This window comes from Alexandromys fortis, unplaced genomic scaffold, assembly GCF_014885135.2.
Source record: "Alexandromys fortis isolate MF-2015 unplaced genomic scaffold, M_Fortis_MF-2015_v1.1 scaffold_351, whole genome shotgun sequence".
NCBI lineage: Eukaryota > Metazoa > Chordata > Mammalia > Rodentia > Cricetidae > Alexandromys > Alexandromys fortis.
Genome location: NW_026068251.1, coordinates 499,195 through 512,372, shown reverse-complemented (window position 1 = coordinate 512,372; position 13,178 = coordinate 499,195). Strand labels below are relative to the sequence as shown.

The window sequence follows — 13,178 nt, the reverse complement described above, 5'->3', positions numbered from 1 at the left end:
TTTTTTCCATTTGATATTTTTTGCTTATTTGTTAAAAATCAGCTGTTTGAAGGTGTGTGGATTAATATCTGGGTCTTCGATTCAATTCCATTGGTCTTCCTATCTGTTTTTATGCCAATAACGGGCTATTTTCAGTAGTGTAGCTCTGTAGTAAACCTATTTTATAACCTAGATAATTTACAGAATTTCCTCTTTGTACTTTTTCAGGAGAAATTTATAATCCCCATTTTGGCAGAACTTTATTTCTTCAAACATTCTCTCTAAAGTATTTGTGTTTGAATCAAATAACAAAATATCATCTGTGTAATGGTAAATTGCAGATTTAGGAAATTTTTTATGTATTATTTCCTATGGCACAGTGTGGGGCTGTTGAGCATTCCTTGCGGGAAGATGGTCCACTGTTAACTCCTACTAGGTTGAGGATTATTATAAGTAAGCACTATGAAAGCAAATTTTTCTCTATCCTTTTCTTGTAAAGGTATAGTGAAGAAACAGTCTTTTAAATCAATAGTTATAAGTGGCCATCCTTTTGGTAATAGACAAGGCAGAGGAATTGTAGAGGGCCCATGAATTACCTTGTTGACAGCTCTTAGATCTGTTACCATTCTCCATTTTCCAGATTTCTTTTAAACAACAAATACAGGAAAATTCCAAGGGCTGGGTGATTCTTCAATATGGTTAGCATCTAGCTGTTCCTGTAGCAGCTGTTCTAAAGCCTGCTGTTTGTCTTCTGTTAATGGTCATTGTTTGACCCATATTGGTTTCTCAGTTAACAATTTTAAAGGTAGGACTGTTGGTAACTCTAAATGTTTGCTGGTTTCTTTGGGTTCTTGTACAGCCTGAATGGCTGGTGACATTTGTGTGTAGTACTTTATAATATCCTTCCCAGAAACATAAGTTTCTGCAACTTCAGGAATGTTAATCTGTATATTCCATTGCTGCAGCAGGTCACAACCCCATGAATTCACTGTGATATTAGCCACATATGCCCTCAACTTTCCTCTCTGTTCTTTTTGCCTTATGCATCCAACCATCTCATGCTTTGTTTCACTTGAAAAAGAATTCCAATTCCTAGGAATTGAACATCTGCCCTTTTTTCCTTTTCCTGATTCTTTTTTAATTAATTAATTAATTATTTTTTATTTTTCCATTCAAAAATTTACACTTCCTCCCCTCCTCCCATTCCCCTCCCACTCCACCATTCACTCTTCTCCCTCCACCTCCCTCCTTAAGAGAGGGCAGGGAACCCTTCCCTGTGGGAAGTCCAAGGCCCTCCCCCCCTACATACAGGCCTAGGAAGCTTTGCATCCAAATAGACTAGGGTCCCAAAAAGCCAGTACATGCAATAGAAATAAGTCCCAGTGCCTTTATCAATGTCTTCTCAGTCAGCCCCCAGACTCTTCAGAGAGTCTGGTTTTATAGCATGCTCATTCAGTCCCAGTCCAGCTGGATTTGGTGAGCTCCCCTTAGAACAGGCACACTGTCTCAGTGGGTGGACCAACCCTTCATGGTCCACACTTTCTTGCTCACCTCCCTCCTTCTGCTCTTCAACTGGACCTTGGGGGCTCAGTCCGTTGCTCTGATGAGGAACATCTGCCTTTTTGAAGAGGCCAGATTGGATGCCAAGATTCTGGAGTAATGATTCATCTGCAACTGTGTCTAGTAATCCCTTAACTACAATGTTATTTATATGCACTCTTAGCTTTGGTCTTTGATCATTTAAAGAAGTCTGCCAGAATATAAGTTTCCTATTTCTTATTGGAATTTTTGATTCATCCTCTATGTTTATTCCATCATCCAGAACTGTATGGTTTTTTGCAGCAGACATTGCATTTTAAAGTTTTTCTGGTGAGACATGTCCTCCACAGTGAATGGAAATGACTGGACCACATTTGACTTGGGGGCCTGTGAGAGGTCCCCCAAGGAGTTTCCCAATGGTATTGGGTTGCCCTGTCTGTCTTTTGTTGATCTGGATTCATTGGTCCAATGTCGACCTTTGCCACGCCTTCAACATAATCCAGAAGATTGATACTTTTTATTTTTGCCATTCCTAGAGGAGACATTATTTCTACAATCCCTTCTCACCTGTCCTGTCATGCCACATTGAAAACAAGGAGTGGCACTATTAGGCGGTGTGACCTTGTTGAAATCAGTGTGTCATTAGGGGTGTTCTTTGAGGTCTCAAATCCTAAAGCCCCACCCATTGTGGTACTCTCGTCCTGTTGCCAGTTGATCCAGATATCCACTATGTTTACTTCCATGATGATAATGAACTAAACCTCTGAACTGTAAATAAGCCCCAGTTAGAAGTTTTCTTTTATAAGATCTGCTGTGGTCATGGTGACTCTTTTTTTTAAATTATAAACTGTTTGTCCTATTTGTTTAGGCTTATTATTAACTAGCATTTAGAGCTTGAATTAACCCATAATTATTATCTATGTTTAGCCATGTGAGTTTGTACCTTTTATCAGTAAGCCATTCTCATCTTGCTTGCTCCACACCTGGTAGATGTCTGCAGACTGAGCCTTTTCGATTCCCTGAATTTTCCTAGCCTGGTTGCCTTACCTATACTTCCTGGCTGGATACTGGCAAATCAGCTTTTTATTAAACCAATATGAGTAACAAATCTTTACAGGGTGCAAGAGCATTATTCCACAGTGCTTTCCCTGTTTTTCTTTTCAAAGTAGAAACTGTAAATATAATCTTTGCTCAGCTTCTTTCTAACCATTATCAATAACAACTTGTAACCAACGCACAATGCAAAGAGAAACATTCATAATCCATGTTGGGGGGAATGTGGAGGTATTTTTCTAGGCTACTTTTTTTTTGAAGGGGTCACTGATAATCTTATATGGACCTAAAGAAAATTTAGGATTATGGTCAAATCCTGACTGGAGTATAATGTGAGCTTGGATTATCTCAGCCAGCAGTCTGAAGCTGGTCTGGATGTAGAACTCAGACAAAACTGCAACAGAATGTTAGATTATCGGAGTCATCTGTTCCTGTTTGAGATTTTTCAGGGTGTGTGTGGGGGTCTTCCTTTATCAAACCTTATTTTTCTTAACCCAGAATGAATCCACAGCCTCTCATTTACTGTGGAAGTAAAAGCAAAGCCACTTCTACAAAGTAACATACCTTTTGACTTAAATCTTAAAATCAAGTGTGGGGTTTAATGTGTGATTTTAAGTTTTAGAAGTGTTTCTTTTACATATGAGGGTGCCCTTGTATTTAGGGCATAGATGTTCAGTATTAAGATTTTCTCTTGATGGATTTTTCTGTGACTAATAGGAAACGTCCTTCTTTCTCTCTTTTGATTGATTTTAGTTTGAGGTTTATCTTATTAGATATTAGGATAGCTACCTCAGCTTGTATTTTAGGTCCATTTGACTGGAAAAATGTTTCCCAACCCTTTACTCTGAGGTGATGTCAGTCTTTGAGGTTGAGGTGTTTCTTGTATGCAGCAGAAAGATGGATTCTCTTTTTGTATCCAATCTGTTAGCATGTATCTTTTTATACGTGATTTTAGTCCATTTATATTAAGGGATATTAATGACCAGTGATTGCTAGTTCCTTTTATTTTAGTTTTCATTGTTGGTTATATTATTTTGTGCCTTTCCCCTTCTTTGGGATTTGCTGCTGTGAAATCATTTATTGTCTGTGTTTTTGTTGATGTAGCCAACTTCCTTGGGTTCAAATTTTCCTTCTAGTACTTTGTTTAGTGGCTAGGTATTAGTTAAATCTGGTTCTGTCATGGAATATCTTGTTTTGTTCTTCTATGGTGATTGAAAATTTTGCTGGGTATAGTAGGCTGAGCTGGCACCCATGGTCTCTTAATGTCTGCATAATGCTTGTCTAGGACCTTCTGGATTTCATACTTTCCATTGAGAAATCAGGTGTAATTCTGATAGGTCTGCCTTTATATGTTACTTGGTCTTTTCCCTTTGCAGCTCTTAATATTCTTTCTTTATTCTATATGTTTAGTCTTTTGATCATTATGTGGCAAGGGGACTGTTTTTTGATCCACACAACAGAGCCTGAACTATGGTGTTTTTAGATTTCCTATGACAATAAAAGTAATCCAAAAATTTTAACTTTAGCTTCAGGCAGACTCTTTGGACAAGGGCAAAAGCAGCCACTATTTTCACCAAAATATCATAAGACCAGTCTCTAGACAACACACTAACATCCTTACCCTCTGAAACCTCTTGATTCCCAGAGTTATCAAATCAAAATAAGCACCACTGTCTTCCATGCTCCTACTAGTATGGCACATTAAACAGTACTTAAAACATCCAACTGCTTTTCTAATCCTCAGTCCCAAAGTCCACATCACTCCAAACAAATACATAGTCAGGCCTGTTACAGCAATATTCCAGTCCCTTGTATGAAATTCTGCCTTAGTTGGGGTTTTTATTTCTGTGAAGAGAGAACACGACTACAGCAATTCTTTTGAAGAAAAACATGTAATTGGGGTGGTTTGCTTAAAGCTTCAGAGGTTCAGTCTATTATCATGATGGAGATCATGGCAGCATGGAGGCAGACATACTGCTGGAGGAGGTGAGAATCCTACCTCTTGAAGGCAACACAGGAAGTCAGCTGTAATACTGGTCATTATTCTGAACCTTGGAAACCTCAAAGCCTGCCCCCACAGTGATACACTTCCTCAAAAATGGACATACACACCCCAACAAGCCCACATCTCACAACAGTGGCACTCCTATGAGATTACAGGGATCAATTACATTCTAATTACTACAGGGAAAACAACAACAACAAATCCAAAGTGACACTAAAACAAAGTCATATGAATATCAGGAAAGGCAGATTAAGACTCTTAATCCTCCATGCTGCCCTAGGTACAATGTCCATCATAAAGAATAGAAATGATAACTAATGTTGACATCAATATGGGGAAAGGTCATACACTGCTGTGGGAGTGGGAAGTAGAGAATCAACTTTGATAATCAGTGTATATGTTCTCAAATAAATACATAAATGAAAGAAAAAAAAAACACAAGTGTGACAGCTGCCTCATCCTGGGAGGGCAATGGCTAATGAACCTGGAAACCTAAGGATCACTGCACAGCTTGTAGACAATTCAAGGGAGGTTAGAAGTCTTTCATGCCACTCACTACATCCTCCAAGAAGCTTGTCTTGTCTAGTCCAGACAGCTTGACTGGTGGCTGCCTGATGGCTGGTCTGAGCATCTTCTATGCAGCTCAGCTTGTCTGACAGTGACAAGTCCTTACTGGTTATATATGCCTGAGGCAAGAGGGTACTTGATCAGATTGGCAGTTTCTGTGACTTTCTAAAGCTATTTTGTCTATTTCTAAGCTTTTGCAACGTCTCGGATGGAATGAACACCTCCCATTATAGCATTCTGTTCCTTTATCTCTCTTTTAACACTCTATATTTTAAGAAGATTCCACCTAGATGGAACGATTTAATCTCAGAGAAAACTCAGACACAACAATTATCCTGGGCATGAATTCCAAAGACTTTACATCCTTTCCAATGAGCAACTGCCCATCATATCCAATACTGTTTTATTCAGTGTATCTAGGAAGTGATATCAACATAGATTACCATGAACTGAAATATTAGTAAATGAAAATGTGATGCATATTGATATAACCTGGTATATCACTCAGGTATAAATAAAAATGTAAGTGTAAAATCAAGATGTAAATGTAGGCAACTGGAAATTACCATGAGTACAAGTACCTAAGTCCCCAAATTCAACCATCATGTTTTCTCTTATATGTGGGTCTCAGTTTCAAACATTTTGCATTGTGTGTTTAAGTAAGAACAGGAGCTAGAGATGGACCATTAATGAAGAGATGCAGGAAGAGAGTGAAGAGTAGAATATAGGTAATATGAAATTAGAGATTGGGAATCCTGGGGGATGAATATTTCAAATATGTACTGCAGTGGTGGGAAGAGATTGGGCTGCTGAAAGTCAACAAAATGAAATGATTATGAAGAAGCTATATGGGAACCTATCATTTTGCAACCCACATTACAGAAAAAAAAATAAACAGTACGAGGCAACAGTAGAACACATATGCTATAAAAGAATGGGACACTGAATTAAAGCCAACACAATAGAGAAGAATTCATGTCATGGTAAAAAAACATGGCAGTTAGTCACCTTCTTGCTATTTGTATGGTTTGATTCTAGTATGAAGATTCTGAGAGTGAATAAAAGATAAGAATTTATCAGAGCATTTTCTTTCATGATGAATTTTCTTTTATCTCTGCAGTTTCAGCAAGATGTAAAGAATTTGTAAAAATCAATGCATTTGAGGAGTGTAATTGCCAATGAACAGCAAGACATGAGGATTATATATGAGATACCTTTATATGGTTTCTCAGAATTATGAATTTTGTCATGTACAGAACAATTAAAGAAAAAAAACTAAAGGTTTTTGTCATATACTTTGTTACTTTATATGACTTGTTATTTTTTGTTTTAAGACAGGGTTTATGTAGTCTTGGCTGTTCTGGAACTCAATATATATGTGGTGATAATTTCCTCCAACTAACAGAGATCTTGCTTATGTTTCCTGAGTGCTGGGATTAAAAGGGTATACCATATTGCCTGGCAATATTATGAATTTTTGGATGTTGAACAAGATACAAGTTTTTATTACATTTTTTACTTGGTGCTGAAGAAATGGCTTATTGGGTAAGAGTACTGATTTTCTTAAAGACCGGTGTTCAGTTCCCTAATTCCAGCTTCAGGACATCTGATGACCCCTCTGCTTGCATCAGGCATATATTTAGTTCACAGACATACTTGCAGCAAAGCAAGCATACACACAAAAATAAAAACTTTCCTCACAGTTTCATTTGCATAATTTTAATTTAACATAAACTCTAAGGTATTTTTTTAAAATTTAAACTTTCATTAAAGGCTTCCAAATGTTTATCTTTATGTCTCTATTTTGTATAGTGTTGTGATTTGTAAGCAGAGTACCAGAAAATGCTATGTCTTGTTATTTACAACAGTATGTTTCTCTCCAGCATGAATTTTTTGATGTCTTTTAAGATTTGACATCTGAATAAAAGAAAAGTCACAGTCTTTGCACTTGTGTGGTTTCTCTCCAGTATGAATTTTCATATGTGCTTTAACATATGAGCGCCTAGTAAAAGATTTGCCACACTCTTTACAACTGTAAGGTCTCTCTCCAGTATGAACTCTGTGATGTGTCCTAAGATGTGAGTCCTGGGTAAAGGATTTGTTACATTTCAAACACTTGTAAGGTTTCTCTCCAGTATGAATTTTCTGATGTGCTTGAAGAGTTGAGCACTTAGTAAAAGATTTTCCACAGTCCTTACATATGTAAGGTCTCTCTCCAGTGTGAACTCTCTGATGTATTCTAAGATTTGAACGCTGGATGAAGGATTTGTCACATTCTCCACATTTGTAGGGTTTCTCTCCAGTATGAATTTTTTGATGCTCTCTAAGAGTTGAGAATTCAGTAAAAGATCTGTCACATTCCTTACATCTGTAAGGTTTCTCTCCAGTGTGAACACTCTGATGTCTTGTAAGATGTGAGTACTTGATAAAGGATTTGTCACATTCCCTACATTTGTAAGGTTTCTCTCCTGTATGAATTTTCTGATGTGTTCTAAGAGTTGAATTCACAGTAAAGGATTTGTTACATACCTCACATTTGTAAGGCTTCTCACCAGTATGAGTTCTGTAATGTCTTTTAAGATGTGATAATTCAAGGAAGGACTTACCACATTCTTTGCATTCATTAAATTTCTCTAGAGAATGAGTTTTCTCATGTCTTCTAAATGATGAATAGTGGGTAAAGGATCTGTCACAGTCATTGCATTTGTAAGGCTTCTCTCCAGTGTGGAGTCTGTAATGGTTTTTAAGATGTGAAAGCTGATGAAAGACCTTGTCACATTGTTGACAAGTATAATGCTGATCAGCAGCATGGATTTTCTGATGTCTCCTGAAACTGGAACAGTGGGCAAAGGATTTGTCACATTCCTTACACTTGTAAGGCTTCTCTCCAGTATGCATTTTCTGATGGCTTTTAAGTGCTGACAACTGAGGAAATGACTTTCCACATTCTTTGCATTTGTAAGGTTTCTCCCCAGTATGAAGTCTTTGATGTGTTTTTAGATTTGCACACTGGTTAAATGATTTGCCACAAAAGTGGCACTTATAGGGTTTTTTCCCAGTATGAATTCTCTGATGTACAGTGAGGCTTGAGGCAGTACTGAAGCATTTCCCACATTTCTCACACTGGTGTGGTGTATCTCCGATGAAGATTGGTTGTTGCAAAAGACTGTAAGCAGAGCTGAAATAATCATCATATTCTTCCTGCCTGTTGTCTTTCTTTGCAGTGTGGAGACTCTGATCTTGAGTAATGTTGGAATTCAAATTTAAAGATTTCTCGCAGTCTTTAGATTTGCAAGGATCTTCTCCAGTGTGCATGCTGTCATGTCTATCTGGGTTTGATGAGTCAATAGAGGCATCCCTGTGATTACTGCAGGTGCCATTTTTAGAGCTTTCTGCAGGTTCACTTGTTCCAGAAAATGCACCTTTGGAGGGGTCATGGAGCATTTTGTCAGGCTGATTACACTGAGAAAACTCTTTTTTATTATTCATATGTTGATGGGCAGGATCACATTTGCAATAGTTCTCTGAAAATGAGCACAAGTCATATTAACAGGGCTTGTTCCAAGATTAAACATTTGATAAATGCCTCCCTAAGTTCCCTTTTAAAATAAACGAACATGGGACTATTTAGACTAGAACTCCCAGAATTTGATATCTTTCATTTGTTGTAATTGTATGGATTCTCAGAAAAAAAACACATGACAGCCTTCAAAGGTCAGTGCTTTATAACAGATAGCCCATCTTTGTTGAAAATATCTAACTTGGAAAACCATGGCAAAAATAATGAGGGTCTGCCCATAATTAGCTTTGGGATACAGCTCACTGACTGATTTTTATTTAGAAGACAAGTCTATATTTTAAGCTAGTTTTTTTTGTGAAATTGATGAAGAAGAGTGTAAGTCAATTCCAGGTTCATGGTATTTGTACTTACTAAAAAGATGGTTCAATTCCATTTAAGATTAAAGAACTACTAAAAGCATCAGGAGGTTTATTTTATTTTTTCTAAAACAAGGCATTAGATTCTTCAAATGTGATGGGTGGAAAGCAAGTACTCTGCCGGATAGCAGAGGTTCTAGACTATTTGAGGCGGGGCTGCCATGGTCTATCCTTCACTGCTTGATTTCCACACACTGCAGTGCTTCTTAACTTTACTCATAGGGTTACTCTCAAGTCCACTTTTTCTGCACATCGACTCCTGAGTTTATTTCCTAGAAGTCTGTCTGTGTGTTCTCCACTGGAAAGAAAATGAAGGATGTAATATGAAGATATGCATACAAGGAAGACAATTAGAAAATAATTCTATTTCTTTTTTTAAAAAATATTTATTTATTATGTATACAATATTCTGTCTGTATGCATGTCTGCTGGCCAGAAGAGGGCACCAGACCTCTTTACAGATGGTTGTGAGCCACCATGTGGTCGCCGGGAATTGAACTCAGGACCTCTGGAAGAGCAGGCAGTGCTCTTAACCACTGAGCCATCTCTCCAGCCCAATAATTCTATTTCTTGGACTCACATTAAGCTTATAATTCTAGTCTTATATCGTCATATTCAAATAAAATTGCATTTTGCACTAGTATTAAGTCACCATAATTCAGGTGCAATAGACACAATGTCTTCTAATAGTTACAAAAGGCATGATGCATCCTGGGATCAGAACACTATATTAAGTTAAATGATCAGGAATTCATGCAAGTGTGGTATGGGAAGACCGTCTGTATATGTGTTGCTTTTATTGGTTAATGAATAAAGAAGCTGGCTTGGACTGTGTTAGGGTAGAGTAGAGGTAGGCAGCAAAAACTAAACGGAATGCTGGGAGAAAGAAGGCTGATTCAGGAGAAGCCATGTACCCCACCAAAAACAGACACTGGGGATGGAACTTTACCCAGTAAGCCACAGTCATGTGACAATACACAGATTAACAGAAATGAGTTAAATTAAGATAAAAGAGTTAGCCAGAAATACACTTAAGTCAAGTGTACACTTGGCCAAGTAGTGATTTAAATAATACAGTTTCTGTGTGATTATTTGGGGTCTATGTAGCTGGGAACAAATGAGCAGCCTTCATCAACACAAGTGGAATTATATACTGCAACAACATTCATAGCTCTTACTTTCTTGTTCACTGGAAGCCATCAGTATTGTCCTGGTTATTCTAGCTCACCCTAGTTGTGGCTACTCCCTCCTTTCCACATCCCAAAGCAATCTCATTTTCTTCAGACAAGTGTCCAGGCCTACCCTGTATATAATAATCTATGTGTTCTGTGTGGTAACCCATGACCCATGCATGATTCATGCTAGAATTTTAAAAAATACAGACATCTAACACAGTACTCTGCCCACTACATGAAGAGAATACAATGTAGAATATAGAAATGATTTCACAAGTTATTTCCTATCAGAATTTTTAGCATATTTAGAAAGCATTATCACTTTGCATAACTCTAGTTTTTCCCACAATTCAAACAATGTAAAATATAACAATGGATGTTAGGATCCAGGCTTTATGTTGGCCTGCTCTGTCAACTGGCAGGATGTATCCACGGACATTCAGGCAAATACTTAGTGAGCCCAGGAGTCCTATAGCCATACCTCATACAGCATGCATTAAATGGCTGTGTAAGACTCTGTACACATGCACAAAGGGACCTTTTTGTGCAAGCTCTGTCTTCCCCCTACCCTTTCTTCTCCATCATTTCTCTTTCATGGACATTTGTCACGATTCCCCTTTTTACTCCTCTTTCTACCTATTGGATAGGTAGATTAACATAGTAAAAATGGCAGCCTTACCAAAAGCAATCTACAGATTTTATACAATCCCCATCAAAATACCAACTCAATTCTTCATAGACCTCAAAAGAACAATACTCAAAACAACTCTGAGATTCCATTTTATACCTGTCAGAATGTCAAAGATAAAAAAATATTTATTTTGATGACATCTTATGCTTGAGAGGATGTGGGGTAAATGGAACACTTCTGCATTGCTGGTGGGAGTGCAAACTGGTACAGCCCCTTTGGAAATCAGTATGGTAATTTCTCAGAAACAACCTACCTCAAGACCCAGCAATACCACTTTTGGGTATATACCCAAAGGATGCTCAATCATACCACAAGGTCATGTGCTCAACTGTGTTCAAATCAGCATTATTTGTTGTAGCAAGAACCTGGAAACAACCTAAGCACCCCTTGACAAAAGAACGAATAAAGAAGATGTGGTACTTTTACACAATGGAGTACTACACAGATGAAAAAAATAATGACATCTTGAAATTGGTGGGTAAAATGATTGACCTATAAAACATCATGTTGAGTGAGGTAACTCAGAACCAGAAAGACAAATATAATATATACTCACTCATAAGTGGATTTTAGAAATAAAGCAAAGAAAAACCAGTCTAAATTCACAATCCCAGAGAACTTAGGCAAAAAAGAAGATTCTAAGAGAGACCTACATGGATCTCATTGACATGGGAAGTAGGAAAAGATAGAATCTCCTGAGTAAATTGGGAGCTTTGGGAACATGGAAGAAAGTAGAAGGGGAGGGGAAGAAGGGAGTGGAAAAAATACATAGCTCAATAAAAACAATAAAAAAGGAGAAAAATAATAATACTCAACTTCATATGAAAAAACAAAAAACCCAGGATAGTCAAAACGATCCTGTACAATAAAGGAATTTCAGGAGGTATCACCATCTCTGACATGAAGCTCTATTATAGAGTTGCAGTAATGAAAACAGCTTTGTACTGGCATAAAAACAGACAGGTTGACCAATGGAATCGAATTGAAGATCCGGATATTAATCCATACATCTATGAAAATCCACACATCTATGAACACCTGATTTTTGACAAAGAAACTAAAAATATACAATGGAAAAAAGAAAGCATTTTCAACAAATGGTGCTAGCATGAATGCCAGCATGTAGAAGAATGAAAATTGATCCATATCTATTCCCATGCACAAAACTCAAGTCCAAATGGATTAAAGACCTCAATATAAATCCAACCACACTGAACCTGATAGAAGTGAAAGTGGGAAGTAGCTTCAATGCATGAGCACAGGAGATTACTTCCTAAATATAACACCAGTAGCACAGACACTGAGAGCAAAAATAAATTGGAACTCCTAGAACTGAGAAGCTTCTATAAAGCAAAGGACAGAGTCAATAAGACAAAAAGGCAGCCTACTGAATGAAAAAATATCTTCAACCCCACATCAGAGGACTGATCTCCAAAATATATAAAGAACTAAAGGGAAAAACACCCTCAAGAAATTAGACATCAAATACCAAATAATCCAATTTAAAAATGTGGTACAGATATAAACAGAGAATTCTCAACAGAAGAATTTCAAATGGCCACAAGACACTTGAGAAAATGTTCAACATCCTTGGCAATCAGGGAAATGCAAATCAAAACAATTCTGAGATACCATCTTACACCAGTCAGAATAACTAAGATCAAAAACATTCTAAACAGAATGTGGAGTAAGGGGAACACTCCTCCATTGCTGGTGGAAATGCAAACTTAGTACAACCACTTTGGAAATCAGTATGGCGGTTTCTCAGAAAATCAGGAATCAAACTACCTCAAGACCTAGCAATATCACTCTTGGGCATAAATACAAAGGATGCTCAATCATACTACAAGGGCTTTTGTTCCTTTTTAAGCAAGCTCCATCTGCTCCCACCCCCTCTTCTGTAGCACTTCTCTTTCCTGGTCAACTGTCACAAATCATACTTTTATCTCTCTATCAGTAAATTCCCATGTGGGTTTGTTGTATTCCATGACTCATTTCCCAGCCACAGCTACACAACTACATTTGGTGTTGTGACTTGCTAGGCTTTTTTCATGGTCCCTCTCACCTGCCACTCTGACATCCAAAGGGGCTTACTAGTTTGCATTTCCACCAGCAATGCAGGAGTGTTCCCTTTACTCCACAACCTCTCCAGCCTAAGTTATCAGTGTTTTTGATCTTGGCCATTCTTACAGGTGTAAGATGGAATTTCAGAGTTGTTTTGATTTGCATTTCT

At 37.6% G+C, this 13,178-nt stretch overlaps 2 protein-coding genes across 5 annotated transcripts in view; one reads left to right on the top strand and one right to left on the bottom strand.

Moving 5' to 3' along the window:
* The window catches only part of LOC126494175 (zinc finger protein 54-like), a 227,931-nt gene that overhangs the window by 113,862 nt on the left and 100,891 nt on the right, over positions 1-13,178 (top strand). The gene's annotated exons all lie outside the window — the stretch shown is intronic.
* The window catches only part of LOC126494187 (zinc finger protein 54-like), a 36,003-nt gene that overhangs the window by 2,478 nt on the left and 20,347 nt on the right, over positions 1-13,178 (bottom strand). The window contains exon 4 of the mRNA XM_050131446.1: positions 2,566-8,667. Coding sequence (XP_049987403.1) covers positions 6,989-8,667 — 1,679 coding nt within the window. The 3' untranslated portion in view covers positions 2,566-6,988. The remainder of the gene's footprint in view (positions 1-2,565; positions 8,668-13,178) is intronic.